General features: G+C 53.1%; 3 protein-coding genes across 3 annotated transcripts; 2 read left to right on the top strand and 1 right to left on the bottom strand.

Moving 5' to 3' along the window:
* Positions 1-1,048: 1,048 nt before the first annotated feature.
* GCG54_00015644 (AMP deaminase) lies at positions 1,049-9,338 on the top strand (the record flags this gene model as incomplete). Its single annotated transcript, XM_045415421.1, has 11 exons — positions 1,049-1,092; positions 1,203-1,243; positions 1,336-1,433; positions 1,487-2,138; positions 2,206-2,801; positions 4,041-4,313; positions 4,369-4,394; positions 4,481-4,805; positions 4,904-5,492; positions 6,210-8,913; positions 8,969-9,338. The coding sequence occupies 11 exons, from the start codon at positions 1,049-1,051 to the stop codon at positions 9,336-9,338; spliced, it is 5,718 nt and encodes a 1,905-aa protein (XP_045256165.1).
* Positions 9,339-11,129: 1,791 nt separating this feature from the next.
* GCG54_00015643 (Actin cytoskeleton-regulatory complex protein sla1) lies at positions 11,130-14,744 on the top strand (the record flags this gene model as incomplete). The annotated part of the gene is made up of 4 exons (XM_045415420.1): positions 11,130-11,327; positions 11,374-12,730; positions 12,784-14,664; positions 14,719-14,744. 4 exons carry the CDS (start codon positions 11,130-11,132, stop codon positions 14,742-14,744), a joined length of 3,462 nt encoding a protein of 1,153 aa, XP_045256164.1.
* A 743-nt stretch (positions 14,745-15,487) lies between these two features.
* GCG54_00015642 (putative TLC domain-containing protein C17A2.02c) lies at positions 15,488-16,562 on the bottom strand (the record flags this gene model as incomplete). Its single annotated transcript, XM_045415419.1, has 2 exons — positions 15,488-15,997; positions 16,053-16,562. Coding segments are annotated over 2 exons (1,020 nt in total), but the record flags the coding sequence as incomplete, so codon positions are not given.
* Between the last annotated feature and the right edge of the window lie 234 nt (positions 16,563-16,796).

Raw genomic sequence — 16,796 nt, 5'->3', positions numbered from 1 at the left:
CTGTCGGTCTCAACTTTTTGCTTTTCATCCCTAATAAGCACCCGCCCTCAGGGTACCTCAGTAAGCGTAGTAGATGAGCCCGACGGCCCTAGGCAGGCGTGGTGGGGAGGTAGGAATTCGACACATCCCACTCACTATGCTTAGGTACCTTAGGCTCCTACTTACCTATCTTACTTACTATGTATCTAGAGGCTAAGGTATGGAGGCTCGCAGCGTCAATTATCCACTCATGTATCCAGCCCAACCTTCCATACCTTACTTACCTAAGGCGTCTTCGCACTACCTATCCGCACGTACGTACCTAAGGTACCTACCTCCCACGCACACACACGTACCCCAACCTCAACCTGGCGCATTCTTGCCGCACCCTGTCTCTTGACTGCCCGCATCTGCGATTACCCCCCTCCCGTCAATACCGTGCACCGTCCCACGCCTTTTCCAGTTCGCCAGACCTTTGAATCCTAACCTCTGTTCCTGCCTGTCGCTGCATCTGACGAAATCCAGACGTCTGTCGATTTTGCAAATCCACTCTGCACTCTACCAACGACGCCGGCTGGGTACGCCTTCTCACCGTCCAGACCATACCAAACCAAACCACGCCAAACCAATTCAATTTAGGCTACAGCAACCAACCATCTACATCCTTCCTACCTGAGCTTGGTCTCCTCCCTTCCTCTTCGTCTTGCTCGACCGCCCTCCTCCGATCGTCGACTTCGTATTCTTTTCTAGGCTTTCAGTAACGCAGGTCGCCCGCCCGCCACAATTGCCCCTCGCTCTTGTCAGCGTCTTGCGTGTTTTTGCACCAGTTGCGCGCACCCGACTCGACCACAGCCATCAATCATCGCTCTACCTACTCACCTCCTGGGCCTTCTTGTGTCGATCTTGTGGCTTGTACCAACCCTATCAGTCTGCTCCCAACGCTGAACGACAGCATCCCATCTGCCACACGCCTAGAGCTCGCTCTACTTTCGACGTGCCCCGCCGCCTCGCTTGATTCCCGAAAGCCCCATATACCATACCGAAGCCTCTGCGGAGCTGGAAAGCAAAGATGGTGGACAGTGACACGAACTCTCCCACGTGGAAGTTCACCCAGTATGTATTCTTCTCCCCCATTCATCCGAGATGCATCGTTGCCCACTTTCCTTCCCTCTTCGTAACTTGCCACGCTCTCGCCTTGGGTGATTGCTCACACGGTACAACAGGTGCTTTGGAGACAAGGGCGATGTGGAGGACATCACCGAAGGTGAGCCGTAGTAAAGGGCCCTCCAGCGGCCAACGGCAATTCGCCTTCCCTCTGTGTCCAGTTTCCGTTTGTCTGACGACGTACTCTTCTAGCTGATATTATCTCGACGGTCGAGTTCGATCACACGGGCAATTACCTCGCGACAGGAGACAAGGGTGGAAGAGTTGTTCTGTTTGAGCGAAACGAGACGGTGTGTCGGAGCCAACTGTGTTGACCGTGAGCCAGGCTAATAACCTCGAATAGAAAAAGACTTGCGAATACAAGTTCCACACGGAATTTCAGTCTCATGAACCCGAATTTGACTACCTCAAATCCCTTGAAATCGAGGAGAAGATCAACAAGATCAAGTGGTGCCGCCGTCAGAATGCTTCCCACTACCTGCTCTCCACGAACGACAAGACCATCAAGCTGTGGAAGGTCTTCGAGAAGTCGCTCAAAGTTGTCGCGGAGAACAACTTATCCGATGACTTAACGCCCGCGAATATCGCCGGTGGAGGCGGTGCACCAAGACAAACCCCAGCCCATCGCTTCAAGAATGCGGAAGATCTCATCATGCCTCGTCTTACCCACCACGACACTGTTGTTGCTGCAGTGCCCCGCCGAACCTATGCAAATGCTCATGCCTATCACATCAACAGCATATCCGTCAATAGCGATGGCGAAACCTTCATCAGCAGCGATGACCTCCGCATCAACTTGTGGAACCTCAACATTCAAGATCAAAGCTTCAACATCGTCGACATCAAGCCAGCCAATATGGAGGAGTTGACTGAGGTTATCACTGCTGCTGAGTTCCACCCGTTGAGCTGCAATTGGTTTATGTACGCGAGCTCCAAGGGGACCATCAAGCTTGCCGACATGCGGGAGAGCGCTCTCTGTGACAGACACGCCAAGCGTATGCCCGCCTCCTTCCTGCCGATCTTAGTCTTACTGCTGCTGACATGTTTTATGCCCCAATCCAGTATTTGAACAAGAAGAAGACCCGTCCTCTAGGTCTTTTTTCTCCGAAATCATATCCTCTATTTCCGACGTGCGCTTCTCCTACGATGGCCGCTACATCCTGTCGCGCGATTACCTCACGGTCAAGATCTGGGATATCAACATGGAGCGTCAGCCAGTGAAGACTATTCCGATTCACGAGCACTTGCGCCCACGCCTTTGCGACACGTACGAGAACGACAGCATCTTTGACAAGTTTGAGGTTGTCTTCTCAGGCGATGCCAAGAACGTCATGACGGGCAGCTACAACAACAACTTTATGATCTACCCATCCGACCCTGAGAAGGAGGTTGAAGTTGTTTTACAAGCTGACAAGTCTGCATTCAAAGCGAAGAAGGTCGGCGTGCCGACACCTATCAACTCGTCTACAAGCCCAACCGCCACCAACGGCGGCAAGAAGGGAGGTTCTCGTGCTGGCAGTCCTGCTGCTGGAGCCGGCGGCCAGGGCCAACGAATGCGCAAGGAAACTGATGCCGACCAGATCGATTTCAACAAGAAAATCCTGCACATGAGTTGGCACCCGTTTGAGGATAGCATCGCCATTGCAGCGACGAACAACGTAAGCATATCCCGTGGATGATGACGTCAATATTGCCTCGGATATCGTTGCAAGCTAACCTTCCTCCTCAGTTATTTGTCTTTTCTGCACTATAGAGTCAGTCAATGGATTTTAGGCACTCGAGGTCTATATTTTGCGAGGAAGCTCACGGACGGCACATGGCGCAGCAAGGCGTTTTTCAGACGCGGATAGAGGGCTTCGGTTTCTTCGACAAGGTTGACTTGAGACGATGCTTTGCTATCCGGCATCTGTGTCGTGGACTTGGTCGGCTCATACCACCGCCATTATTGCCATATAGGACTGGAACTTCGAGGAAAGCAGTAGTGCAGAAACCGTTGGACACCGCAGGCCATCATGCAGGTGCTTCGGGAGAGGAGAGACGGAAAGGCGCCAGGGGAGAGACAGATATGAAAGAAGCACTACTGATAGATGGGCTCGTTGGCCGTGCGACGGTTGGCGAAGCCTCCCTGATTTCCGCAACAGAATTGAAGGCAACGAAATTCTCATATGGATACGTTTATTGTCTACTATCTGGATCCGTGAACTGAAGCTCCTGACGAGATGGATAATAGGTACGTGGCGTGATATGTGATCAACTACTTTGTGTGGAATCGCGTATGAATGACGAGTTAGCCAGGATAGGCAAGTGGGGTCAACCCGCAATCACTTGCAGCGCGCGCCGCGATCTGTCCTCAGCGTCTGACAATGGTGCCGTCGTGTAAGGTAATAGTAGCACCTGAACAAATTGCTGGTCATACTCCCAATTACGTTTCTAGCTACTAAGGTACGTGGGACATCTTGACCTGACGCTGGAGATGCGCGATACTTTCGGATAGGTCAGGCCGGGAAAACGCGTACAACCTAGATGAGTAAATGTACGACACAAGCAAAATGCGCTCCAATTTGTTTCGTTTCTTTTAATTTTTCATTTAAAAAAACAAAAACAAAGGAAGGAAAAAAAAAAAAGGGGGGGGGGGGAANGGGGGGGGGGGGGGGAACAAGCATAACCAAGTAAGGTATCCGTAGAGTGGCAGGTGTACTTTCAAGTTAGATAGTGGAGGTAGGCTTGGTTGTGTGCCTTGAGGGGTGCTGTAAGGTGCCCAGGGCAGCACAGCGAGCTTTGAGTTTCGCACCTGGGCCGATTGTCCAGCTGTCATTGGTCACGTCTTGTCTTGCCTCCCGGACACGCTGCACGTTTTACACTCTGACTGTACTCCAACTCCAACTTGTTTACAACAGGCTCCGATAGCCTCAATGAACTCGTCGGCGACAACTCGAAGACGCGGCCAGCCGCAAGGCACTTCATCGCTCCCGTCGGAGAAGATGGACACCAGCGTCAACGCTCGAGCTCCATACGACAAGGTCGCTAATAGCCTGACCTTGAATGGGCAACAGTCATCAGACGCCGAGAAATCCTTACAAGGCGCCAGCCGCATCATAATCGGCCTCTTTTCTCAATGGATTGCCGTCGGTGTCATGCTTGGCCTGATCTTCGGTGGTTGCTGCTCTAATGTGCGCTGTCATTGATCAAAATTGATTCAGCCTTTGCTGACTTCGTATCGTCTAGGTCTACGCCCTGGAAGCTATCATCAAGTAAGTGTCAAGTAGAAATCTATATCTTGGTTACTCCCTCCTTCTTCGCCTGGTCCTGCGTGTCGCTCACATTTTGTTCCTGTTAGGGTCGAGCCTTCGAGTGGAACGCTGTTGACGTTTGTCCAATTCCTCTTCGTAGCCGTGACCGGCTACGTTTCGCAGTTCGATCGATCGAGACCACCCTTCTTCTTACGACAGAACAAGGTGCCCCTGCGACGCTGGTTTATCAACATTGTGCTCTTTTTCAGCATCAATGTGTTAAACAACCACGCTTTCAGCTACGACATCTCTGTCCCAGTCCATATCATCCTGCGGTCCGGGGGCAGCATAACAACAATGATCGCCGGGTCCCTATACGGGAAGAAATACTCGCGTATCCAGATTGTGGCTGTTATTCTGCTGACGCTTGGTGTAATTACTGCTGCGTGGTCGGATTCTCAATCCAAGGCAAGGCGCAACGACAAACTAGATGACACAGAGATGCATGCTAACACATTACATGATTGCAGAATACAACCAAGTCAGCTGCGCAGAGTGAACGACCAGCTTTCGGGACTGGTCTGATTATACTTTTCGTGGCACAGGTTCTATCAGCTATCATGGGACTGTACACCGAGGAGACGTACAAGAAATACGGCCCACAGTGGAAAGAGAATCTGTTCTACTCCCACTTGCTATCTCTGCCGCTCTTCCTACCCTTCATGCCGTCCCTCGCCCGACAGTTTCGGCGTCTAGCCCACAGTCCGCCTCTCTCTCTGCCGATGCTAGGACAGACAACTGGATTTACCCTTGGCCAGGATTTGCAAGGGGGACTGGCCAAGCTTCACATTCCGAGCCAACTTGCGTACCTCGTTACAAACGTCCTGACGCAGTACGCATGTATCCGAGGCGTCAACCTCTTGGCTGCTGTTTCCTCAGCACTGACGGTCACAATCGTACTGAATATCCGCAAGCTAGTCAGCTTGCTCCTCAGCATTTGGCTTTTTGGAAATCGTTTGGCGGCGGGCACCTTAATTGGGGCTGTGATTGTGTTTGGAGCAGGCGGGCTCTACTCCCTTGATTCAAGGGCCAAAACCTCAAGAGTGCAAAAAGGCGCTGGTAACACATAGACTTCGTGACTTAGACATGGGCAGCGTATAGAATTTTACACAATGAGAATGAAAAAGACAGTCAATCCAAAAGTCGCAAGGTCGGTACTATTCCTGTTCTGGTGTAGTCATTCGGATAACGGCAGTGAAAACATTCGGTCTCGCTACGTTGTCGAGTTACCTATGGCTCTGCGCGACATGGGTCATGCCTTTAGTTTTCGACTGTCGCCTCGCCTCTCGGCAGCGAACACGTAAGGGTATCCGTCGTAGTTACTAGTTACTGTACAGATGCTATTTTACCCCGGTCGTCACATTCGGGACCCCTTTAATATGCAGGCAGTCGCGCACTGTTCAGGACTCGCTCTGGAGTTCCCGTCCTGTGCGTCATCCTCTGTCGGAGATCGGAGCCGACCGCGACCCCGCATTCATTTGATGCAAGTACTCGGTACAATAATGCTCCCAGATCTTATCGATACCGCTCAATATCTCGATTTTTCCGCTTCTAGCTTTCGTCTTGGGGGGGAAGAGCTTTGCAATAGAACGCAGTGCGGTCTGAACAGCGTCTCGTCATGGCTGGTATGTACTCTTCCCCATTCCGAACACGAAAGTCGTGTTCCACGCTGGTAAGTCGTTCCCTCTCCAGCGATCGTGGATAGATCAATCGATACCCCTCCATCCCCCCAGTCATCCACGCCGGCCTTTCCTTACTGACATCACACACGACCAGACACCGAATATTCTTCACAAGACCCAACCTCTGCCTCGACTTCACCCAAGCGAGGCAACACATTCTCGCTTCATGACCTGGACACGGATTCCGAGGGCGATCTAGGCGCCCATGATTCCCGAGGTGACACGGGCTCCGAAAGCTCAGAGGAGCAAACCAAAGGCGACGCATCATCAGTGAACACCCGTCCTGCCCACGACAAGAGTCATGATGAGTCAGGCCTGCAAGACGGAATGCTTCCTCGTGACCTTCCCACTCGCACCGCTTTCTACGACCCTGTTGCCGAACGCCAGATGAGCCAAGCAGATGCCAAGTTATTCTATCAGAGGAGCCAGGCTGGCCAATTACGCACCGGCAGTGGTGTATGGTCGCAAGGTCACTCCACGCCCCATGGGAGCCCTTTAATTGTGGGTTCAGACCCTCGTGATGGTTCCGCGGGCGCGAGTGCGGGGACAAGAGGCATCGATCAAGCTATGGACTCTTCGCCATTAGGCCAAGAGAAAGGGCAGTTGAGGGGGAAAACCTCGGCTCGCGAAGACTTGATGCTGCCGGACCCTTCACAGCCTCCTGGGCGATCGGTCGGCGGAGAGGGTGCCCCCCCTCCTCGAAGTAACCCCTTCCAGAACGAGATGCATGAGATCGCGCAAGAAGGAGCTCAACTGAATACGAGTCACCGGTCTGACGCAAACCCGTCGATGTCCAGCCAGTCTGCAGCTCTTGGTGTTGCTGCATTCTCAGATACAGATCCCCATATCACGGCTGAGCTCAGCTCTATCTCCAAGAACATCCAAAGTATTGTGCACCTTCGAAAGAGGTACATTGGGCTCTCACTCCAAGGCCCCGATGATAATCCCAAAGACGACGCATCCTGGGCGATCTATCCCCCACCTCCACAGCCAGCCTGGGGCGCTGAGCATGCACGGGCAGCTGCATCAACAGACGCCATGAACAGCACTGCTAATAGTCTGACCGGAAGCATGGTCCTGCCGTCTACAGCGGCAGGTTCAGATCTGGAGCCAAAACGGATGATGAAGAAAAGAAAGCCGGGCCAAGATATCGGGGAGGATTTCGATATGAATGATCTTCTGCCACTGCCCGCAGTTGACACAATGACATTCAAGCTGGATGACAGTGGTGTCTACCAGGTCTTCGACAGTGAGGATGCTGAGGCGAGTGGTGTCCCTCTCGTTCGTGTCCCTACTATTCGCGAATTCTACATGGATCTTGATCAGATCTTGAGTATCTCCTCGGATGGTCCTAGTAAGAGTTTCGCATTTCGTCGGCTGCAATATCTCGAAGGCAAATTCAACCTCTACGCGCTTCTCAACGAGTATCAAGAGACCGCGGACAGCAAGAAAGTCCCCCACAGAGACTTTTACAACGTGCGTAAGGTCGACACACACGTTCATCACTCTGCGTGTATGAACCAAAAACACCTTCTGCGTTTCATCAAAAGCAAAATGAAAAAATGCCCGGATGAGGTAGTGCTCTTCCGCGACGGTCGGTATCTTACCTTGGCAGAGGTGTTCCAGAGCATTAATCTTACTGCTTACGATCTGTCCATCGATACCTTGGACATGCACGCACATACGGATTCCTTTCACCGCTTCGACAAATTCAACCTGAAGTACAACCCAATTGGCGAGTCGAGGCTCCGAACAATCTTTTTGAAGACAGACAATTTCATCAACGGACGCTATTTGGCTGAGATCACCAAGGAGGTGATCGCTGATCTGGAGTCAAGCAAATACCAGATGGTCGAATGGCGCATTTCCATCTATGGCAAGTCACTCGACGAATGGGACAAATTAGCCGCCTGGGTCGTTGACAACAAGCTCTTTTCTCACAATGTTCGATGGCTCATTCAAATTCCTCGTCTGTATGATGTTTATAAGGCAAGCGGACTCATGGACACGTTTGAGCAAGTTGTGAAGAACGTATTCGAACCTCTGTTTGAGGTATCCAAGGATCCATCAAGTCACCCAAAGCTGCACATCTTCCTGCAGAGAGTGATTGGCTTTGATAGCGTCGATGACGAGAGCAAGGTTGAGAGGCGTCTGTTCAAGAAGTTCCCAGTGCCGAAGGTATGGGACTCAAAACAGAACCCGCCGTACAGTTATTGGATCTACTACTTGTTCTCCAATATGGCATCGCTCAATATCCTCCGACAGCGTCGTGGCTTCAACACATTCGCGCTCCGTCCACACTGCGGTGAGGCAGGGGACAGCGAACATCTTGCCGTTGCCTTGCTGTGCTGCCATAGCATTAGCCACGGACTGTTACTGCGCAAAGTCCCTCTTCTGCAGTACATCTTCTACTTGGAGCAAATAGGTATTGCCATGTCGCCTCTAAGCAACAACGCCCTATTTCTAGCTTACGAGAGAAACCCTTTCTATCAATACTTCCGCAGGGGTCTGAATGTGTCCCTTTCCACAGACGACCCTCTGCAGTTTGCCTTCACCAAAGAGCCATTGATGGAGGAATACGCAGTGGCCGCCCAAATCTACAAGTTGGGCTCCGTGGACATGTGCGAGTTGGCAAAGAACTCGGTCAAGCAGAGCGGGTTCGAGAACGCAATCAAGGAGCAATGGCTGGGACCTAACTACAACTTACCTGGCAAGGCTGGCAACACCATGGTGAAGACAAACGTCCCGGACCGCCGAGAGGAGTTCAGATTTCAGACGCTCATGGAAGAGCGTGACATGTAAGTGCGGCCTTAACGTTACGAAACGTGGCATTGAGACTAACGAAGGCTTCAGGCTTCGCAAATACATTGCGTACGGTGCCAGGGCGTCTTCGGATTTAATGACAAGCGCCGACCAGCAAAGCACTGCTCAGTCCATCATAGCCGGTCAGCACGGGGCTCCGCGCGAACAACTCAGCGGAGGACCCGAAAACGCATCTGTAGCCGGGGGTGGCGAGAAGTCTGAAGTAGATGCGTCAAGCACTAGGGCGGTCTTTCGGGATGATGTAGTCGGTTCACCTGCTAGCCTGCCTTCAGCCAAAGAAGCATCGTGGGCAGTAGATGCCCACAATTTAAGCCAGGATCCCAAAATGTTCCCTGGTGTCGTCAGCCGAGGACAGGGGGGCGGCAGCAGCCAGACCATCGAAGACAGGCACTCGTCATAGGCGATCCGTTGCGCGCATGACGGACGAGGCCATGAGATCGCTCACAATGAGCGCAGCAAAATGATGGATATGGAAAGGGAAGCAGGCCGTACTGTGAGTTGACAGGAGGAACACTGGTCTGAACATTGAGTAGCTGTAAGGCATGAAATAGGACATGGATTACCCTCCGAAGTGACGGTGCCAGCATGATGAGGTTCCGTTTCTGTGACTCCTCGCCCAGTGTGGCATTTTTGGTAATGCGACGCGATGGTTGGTCAGGCCATTTGGCATACCAAAACTGTATTGATTGAGCACGCAGACCACGGAGAAAACCGACCCCGATCATGGAAGGAATAGGTAATGAAGACAACGACGATGGCGAGTTTCTCTGGGCACAAGTATGGAATACCTCCGTAGGTGCACCATTTGGGTAAAGCAGCGGAAACGGAAACGATCAACCTTGATTCCGGTCTGTTGCTGTCATTTCTTCAAGCCCGCCTGCGCAGTCCCCAGCGTCATAATACCTAAATGCGGCCCCCCTGCCCACCACCACTGAGAAAAAACATCCTACTTACCTACCCATGCAGGGTATCTCTAAAGTACCTGACTTACCTGTCGCGGATAGGTACCTACCCCCAAGGTACCTACGTAAGTAGGCACCTGCAAAGTGACAGGAGGTAAAGTATGGGTAACGTGGTAAGGTACCTTGCCAAAGGTAAGGTAAGGTAGGTAAGGTAGCGCGGTCAAACAAGGGGGAGGTGCCTGAATCCCAGCCCCCAGGTTAGGCCTCTGATGACTTGACTGTCCGCGCAGGTGGCTGTGGCAGTGGCGGTGGCCGTCCCGACCAAGTCGTGTTGCTCTTCATCTCATCCAGTAATCACTCACCACAACCAACATCACGGCAGGTTTCGGTTGCCGACCAGCCTGCTGCCTCTGTCACCAACACCACCACTCCTGCCATCTATACGTCTGTAGGTAGGTAAGCTAAATTTCACTTCCCGCATGCTCTGGGGCTACTTTGCTCTCCGGCCTGTGGCTGCCTCACCCGATCCGATTCCAAAACGTCCAGCCCTGCCCGGCCATCCTTACATCACCGCCCAACGCAAGCGACGTACCACAATCTCCCGTCAATCGTCAACTCCTAGAATCTGCAACTCCGCGTTGGCTCCCGGTCACCGCTGACAGTCTCTCGCGAGCAAATAGAACCACGCTATTCAGAGTCGGTGCTCTACTACACTCTTTCATGACTGGTAAGCTTTCCTCACCCGCCTAGCCCTGCATCATTGCATCGTCGCTCCGATTCGGGTCCCCGTCTGGATATTCATCGCCCATCTTCCCGTCTCCTGTATCCCTCCCAGCTACCCTTAGCTACCTTGAGGGTTTTTACGTTCGCCTGCTTCGCGTGCCTTCTCCACTCCTCGTCGCATATCTGGCTCTCTCCCGGCAATCCAACATAGTCGCGATAGAGTATCTTGCTTCTGCGTCGTTTAGCGCCCGAGTTAATTTTGATCGTCTCTCCTGAACCCGCAGCATCTTATCTCAGTGTGGTATTTGCGAATTTGCTGACAACCTCTCTGTCGATAGAAGACGTTGCATACGATCCAACTGGGCTCTGTCTGTTTCAATCACCCCATCTCCGGGGTCGCCGGCACCGAGCTGCGAACGCTCCCACAACAGCGCCGGCCCTGCCAACCGATCAACAGCACATTGGCCCCATCCTCATGCTTCCCGCCTAACCCGCCCGTCAACAAACTCCGACCGACTTTAACATCACATACTAGTCGCTTCTCTTCAGCCATCCGGGCCTGCACCATGGGTTTCTCGGGGGTCTGTAAGGCCATATATGATTATGCGCCTCAAGCTGAGGGAGAGCTCGCCATCAGCGACGGTGATGTGCTTTACATACTAGAAAAGAATGCCGAAGACGATTGGTGGAAAGCTAAGAAGAAAGCCAGCGCTGATGATGAGGATGAGCCCGAAGGTTTAATCCCAAACAATTACGTTGAAGAGGTAGTGGCATCCCGTCTTTTCTGTGCTGTTGCTGACAGGATTCCAGGCTCAACCAATCGCAAAGGCTCGGGCATTGTATGAATATACTCGTCAAACTGACGAAGAACTGTCCTTCCCAGAAGATGCACTTATCGACGTCTACGACACCTCGGACCCTGATTGGATTTTGGTTGGCCTGGACGGCGACTATGGTTTTGTTCCTTCCAACTACATCGAGATGAGCGAGTCGGAAGATGCCGCCCCTCTGCCCTCGCCGCCCCCAGCCTTGCCGTCACGTACTTCCATTCCCCCGGCTCCTGGACCCGACAGCAACCCGGAGCGTCCGGAGTCGACAAATTCTGCGCCCAGCTTACCGAATAATCCTGCGGCGGCATTGGCTGGGGTTATTGCTGGGCGCTCCGCTCCTGCTCCCCGTGCTGAGAGCCCTCCGATCTCGCCACAGTCCCCTTTGTCAGAGCCCTCCGACGAGGAGCATGTGAGAAGTCCGGCTCTGCCAGCACGGCCCATATCTCAAGTCGCGCCTCCGCCAGCGCGCATTCAGTCTCAGAGATCGATAGATACGCATCTGTACGACAATTCTCCGGAGGTTGAGGAACCTCCTTACCGTGCACCCGGCGGCTTCCACATGTACAATATCAATGAAATGGTGTCTGTCATGGGCAAGCGCAAGAAGATGCCCACGACGCTCGGTGTCAATCTGGCAACTGGTACCATCCTCATTGCTCCAGAGCGTGCTCAGGACGGGCCGTCGCAAGAATGGACGGCCGACAAGATGACGCACTATTCTCGGGAGGGGAAACACGTCTTTCTCGAGCTTGTACGGCCAAGCAAAAGTGTAGACTTTCACGCAGGTGCCAAGGATACGGCTGAGGAGATTGTCAGCGCTCTAGGCGAATTAGCTGGAGCTGTTCGGGCAGAAGGCTTGAGAGAGGTCATCTTAGCTGGAGCCGGGAAAGCCCAGAAGAAAGGGCAAGTTCTGTACGATTTCATGGCCCAGGGTGACGACGAAGTAACGGTCGCAATTGGCGATGATGTTGTTATCATCGATGATACCAAGAGTGAGGAATGGTGGCAAGTGCGACGCGTCAAAAACGGAAAAGAGGGCGTTGTTCCAAGCAGCTACATTGAGATCACAGGCTCCATTACCCCGCCGCCCAGCAACACCGGGATCAACGCAGCGAAATCGACTGTCGAGCAAAATCGTCTAGAAGAGATACGGTTGACAAAGGAAGCTGTCAAGGCGGCGCAAAGAGACAGCTCACAGCAGGTAGGGCCGGGAATGCCTCTACCTAAGCGAGGCAGCAGTCTTATGGCAAGAGAAAATGGTAATAACTATGGGCAGCGGATTAAACGCGAAAACGGACGTGGCGAAGGCAGCGGTCAAAGCCGTTCTGGAAAATCAAGTATGTCAGCCCCATCTAAAACTGTCACCAGTAAGACTAACAGCACATCGCAGAGCCGGATCCTTCCAAGGTCAGGACATGGACCGACCGATCGAAGTCTTTCAGTGTCGACGCGCAATTTCTTGGGCTCAAAGATGGCAAGATCAACTTACACAAGATGAACGGCGTCAAGATTGCGGTTCCTGTAGCCAAGATGTCAGTGGGAGATCTCGAATACGTGGAACGCATTACCGGCATCTCGTTAGATGAGGACAAGCCGCTGTCCAACGTCAAGAAAGCCAGAGCGGCCTCTCAAGCGGGGGCAGCACGAGACTCAGCCTCTGGCGGAGTTGGCGCATCGGTTGGCCCGCCACAGAAGCCCGAGTATGACTGGTTTCAATTCTTCCTTTCGTGCGACGTTGCCGTAGGCCTGTGTGAGCGTTATGCGCAGGCATTCTCCAAAGACTCTATGGATGAGAGCGTTCTTCCCGACGTGGACGCCTCTATTCTCCGCAACTTGGGTCTTCGCGAGGGCGACATCATCAAGGTCATGCGCACGCTGGATCAAAAGTTTGGCCGTGTACGAGGGGGTGACAAATCTAGTGCTGAAGGAGACGGCGGCTCTGGCGGTCTCTTCACGGGACCCGGTGGCGCTTTGCGTAATAATACAAGGAAGGGCCGGCCAGCACCCGCTGTTCAGACAAGCGATGTCGTGGATCCGAAAGCCTTCGCGCGCAAGGAGGATGGCCCGGCTGAAGATCCTTCATCAAAGTCGCTGTCGTCGGCTCCGGGGCCTTCGCCCGGCCAAACAAGCGGTTTCGACGATGACGCATGGGACGTGAAACCTGCGAAGCAACTACAAGAACCTGCCGCGGGATCTTCACCGATACCTCCGGTACCCGCGGCTACCCAACCTCCTACTCAGCCTGTGCAGCAGCCTGTGTCGCAGTCTGTGCCGTCTCCTCAAGTGCCGGCCCTCACCGGTTCCATGCAGGAGCTATCTCTTTTAAGCACGCCTTTGGAGCCTCAGCGGACTGCCCAAACTCCGGCGCAGAAGCCCACCGCAAGTCAGCCGCTGGCACCGGCGCAAGCTCCCCAGCCAACGGGGGCTACTCCGTCCTTCTTTGCTACAGTCCGGCCGAACACTACCTCGACGCAGTCGCCGCAGCAGCCAATGCAGCGACAGAGACCAACTCCACCTGCTGCAACATCGAGCCAGGGTGTACTGATGCCTCCGCCCCCTTCTCGGCCGTTGTCAGCTCCTCAGTCGGCTCAGCCGAGCGCTTTTGCACCACCTCCTTTGGCTCCCCAGATGACGGGATTCCAGACGCCTGTCGCGCCCCCGGGTCAGAGCATGAATGAGATCAGCCAGGCACGTTTGCAGCAGCAGTTCGCAATTCAGCAACAGCAACAGCAACAGCAACAGCAACAGATAGCCCAGTCGCAGATGAATCCCTATCCTGCCCCCCAGCAGCAACCTATTCCGGGCGTAATGGGCTTCAACGCTGGCATGCAGCAACCAGGTGGGCAATTTGTGCAGTCCATGCAACCGATGATGACCGGGGCGACCAATCAAAGCCCTTTTGCCGACCCTCAGCGTCCAAACCAATTCAACCCGATGCAGGTACAGCCCACGGGTTTCCCTGGGCAATTCGGGAATAACCAGACATTCAACCCCCAGGCGACTGGTATCAACTCATTTTTGCCTCCTGCAATGGAGCCACAGAGAACGGCAGCTCCTGGCTTCCAACCTCAGCAAACAGGTTTCCAGCCCCAGCAGACCGGCTTTGGTGGGTTCAATAGTCTGGGTGGTGCAAGCTCGCTGGCTGCTCCTGTTCAGCCGTTGCAGCCACAAAAGACAGGGCCGCCACCTCCGGTTCGCTTTGGCGTCACGGGAGATGCCAAGAAGATAATGGCCCAGCCAACCGGACGGCGGGCCAACCTTTCGCAAGCAAGTAAGTTGACGTACTTTGTTGAAGCTCATGCATGCATTCTGACTGACTGCATAGCTCCAAACAACCCTTTTGGTTTCTAAATGTACATGCATTTACATACCTGAGAGCCAGTCTGGTCTGGTCCAGAGCGAGTGCCAAATTCTGGCTGTGTTTGCCTTTCTGGACACACCATTCATAGCATAGGTGCACTGCAAGTATGTCTGCTGTCGTCATTCTAGCGTCTTCGCATAGATGTACTTAATACCATTTTGCGGCTTGTCAGATGTCTTGTCAAGTTCCTGTATGTTAGAGCAATTTCATCAACTGTGATTTGCGCCTGCAAGCTCTGCTTCCTCATACCCAGTCCTAGCACACACTTGGTGGGAAGGCTCGCATGCATGGGGTCGTCCCTAGCGATAAGTTTCCGAAAACAGTACAAGCAGACCGATTGCACCTTAGCGACTGTTTTCACCTTCTTGGGAACATGGTATGCGTATCTTTAGCTCCATAAAATCCGCGGGAGAGCACGGTTAGAGGCTGGTGCGTTGAATTGAATATAAGATCCACAAGCAGGAAGGAGTCGCCAGGTGTCCAGAACTTCAGATAATCGCAAGTATTGAGACAATGTATATATACACTCAACTCCGTGCTCTGATCCGATCTAAAGCAATAACGAGCAAGAACGCCATTACTACAGCAAACGACAGTACAGTACGCCGGCCATTAGATTTAATCATACACGCCATCACGGACGCACGACTTGCTGGACCGTGTGCATGCATGCCTTCCTCAAATGTCACAGCCAGGCAAACCCGACTAGCGTTAGCTATCCATTCCACCGTATCTATACCTTGCGTCGGCGAATTGCAGGTTGTGTGGGCTGTGAAGTCGCCTTCGTCGCCGATACTTCTGTGAGCATATCCTTTTCGTTTGTCTTGGCCGGCTGGAACCTCTTGCGCACTGCACGGATCATCATAATGAACCAGTAGAAATTGAGACTGTTCAGAGTAATGTTGCTCATGAGATATGTGAAAGCCAGCCAAGCAGGTACCGTTGATTTAGGTGTCGCAAACCTCATGACAGTCGAAGTGATGACCTCGCCAGTGTCGGCACTGACAGGTAAGATAGGGTTGGTATCGATGGCCGCGAAGATGTCCGAGAACACCCTCACCGACTGATAAGTCCCATACACCAGGCGTGTGGAAAAGAATGTAAAGAGCAGCATCAATCCGTTGTATAACTGGGCACGAGAGCCAGTCATTCCCAGCTTGTCGAAGAACCAGTGGATATTGAGAAAAGGCGTGGATAGCTCCCAGAGAATGAAGACGCAGCCATAATAGTTGATGAAAGGTCGCTGAATGTAATGGTTAGAGGAGCGTGGAAACAGCTGGAGACTGTAATCAACTTACAAAGCCAAGAGCGTAGACGAAGAGGGCACTAACAGCATGAGCCAGAGTGCCAATGCCAAAAACGTCCATGTTGCAGCTCGTAACGACCAGATCCCACAGGAAGTATCCAGCGGCGAGAGCCTGGATCATGCCAGCCGCACCAGTGTAGCCCCAGATGCGCTCCTGCCAGTCCATCCCGTTGCGGTCTTCGTCGGCAAACATCACCCAAAGCGCCAATCCATTGATGAGGGTACTCTGTACGAATGAGACGACGTGAGCATCCCAGTTCACTCTTCTCTTCCTGGGCAGATCCAGGTATTTGCGGCCGACGATCAGGCGCGAAACCAAGGGTGATATCGGATAGTAGATGACCGAGTAAAGCAAGCTAGCGGCGAGCACCTCATGGACGTGGAGCGGCAATGAGGGCAGAGACAGAAGATCGGCCCAGGGCTGCGTTGCCTTGACGAGCCATGGTATGGGCTCGAGGAAAAAGGGGTCTCTCATGCTCTTGCTGGAGGCGTCGTCAACGTCGTCTATAGGGGCGGTTGTCGGTTTGTGTACGGCGGGAAGAGTCCGAGAGACGTGCGGCGATGGAGACAGGGGGCGAAGATTTCGTGCTCGGAAGAGATATCAGCAGCTTTTCAAGGAACGTCGAATATTCGGGCTGGCCGCCTTCTCGCTGAGTTGATCGACGAGTTTGTCAGGTGTGCAGGGAAGACGAGGCTGAAAGACAGAGGTTGACGTGAGGTCCCGTGAGCTGCGGTA

Source organism: Colletotrichum gloeosporioides (assembly GCF_011800055.1).
Source record: "Colletotrichum gloeosporioides strain Lc1 chromosome Unknown consensus_119, whole genome shotgun sequence".
In the NCBI taxonomy this organism is placed as follows: domain Eukaryota; kingdom Fungi; phylum Ascomycota; class Sordariomycetes; order Glomerellales; family Glomerellaceae; genus Colletotrichum; species Colletotrichum gloeosporioides.
Note: the sequence above shows the minus strand (reverse complement) of the source record. Positions and strands in the feature narration are given on the sequence as shown.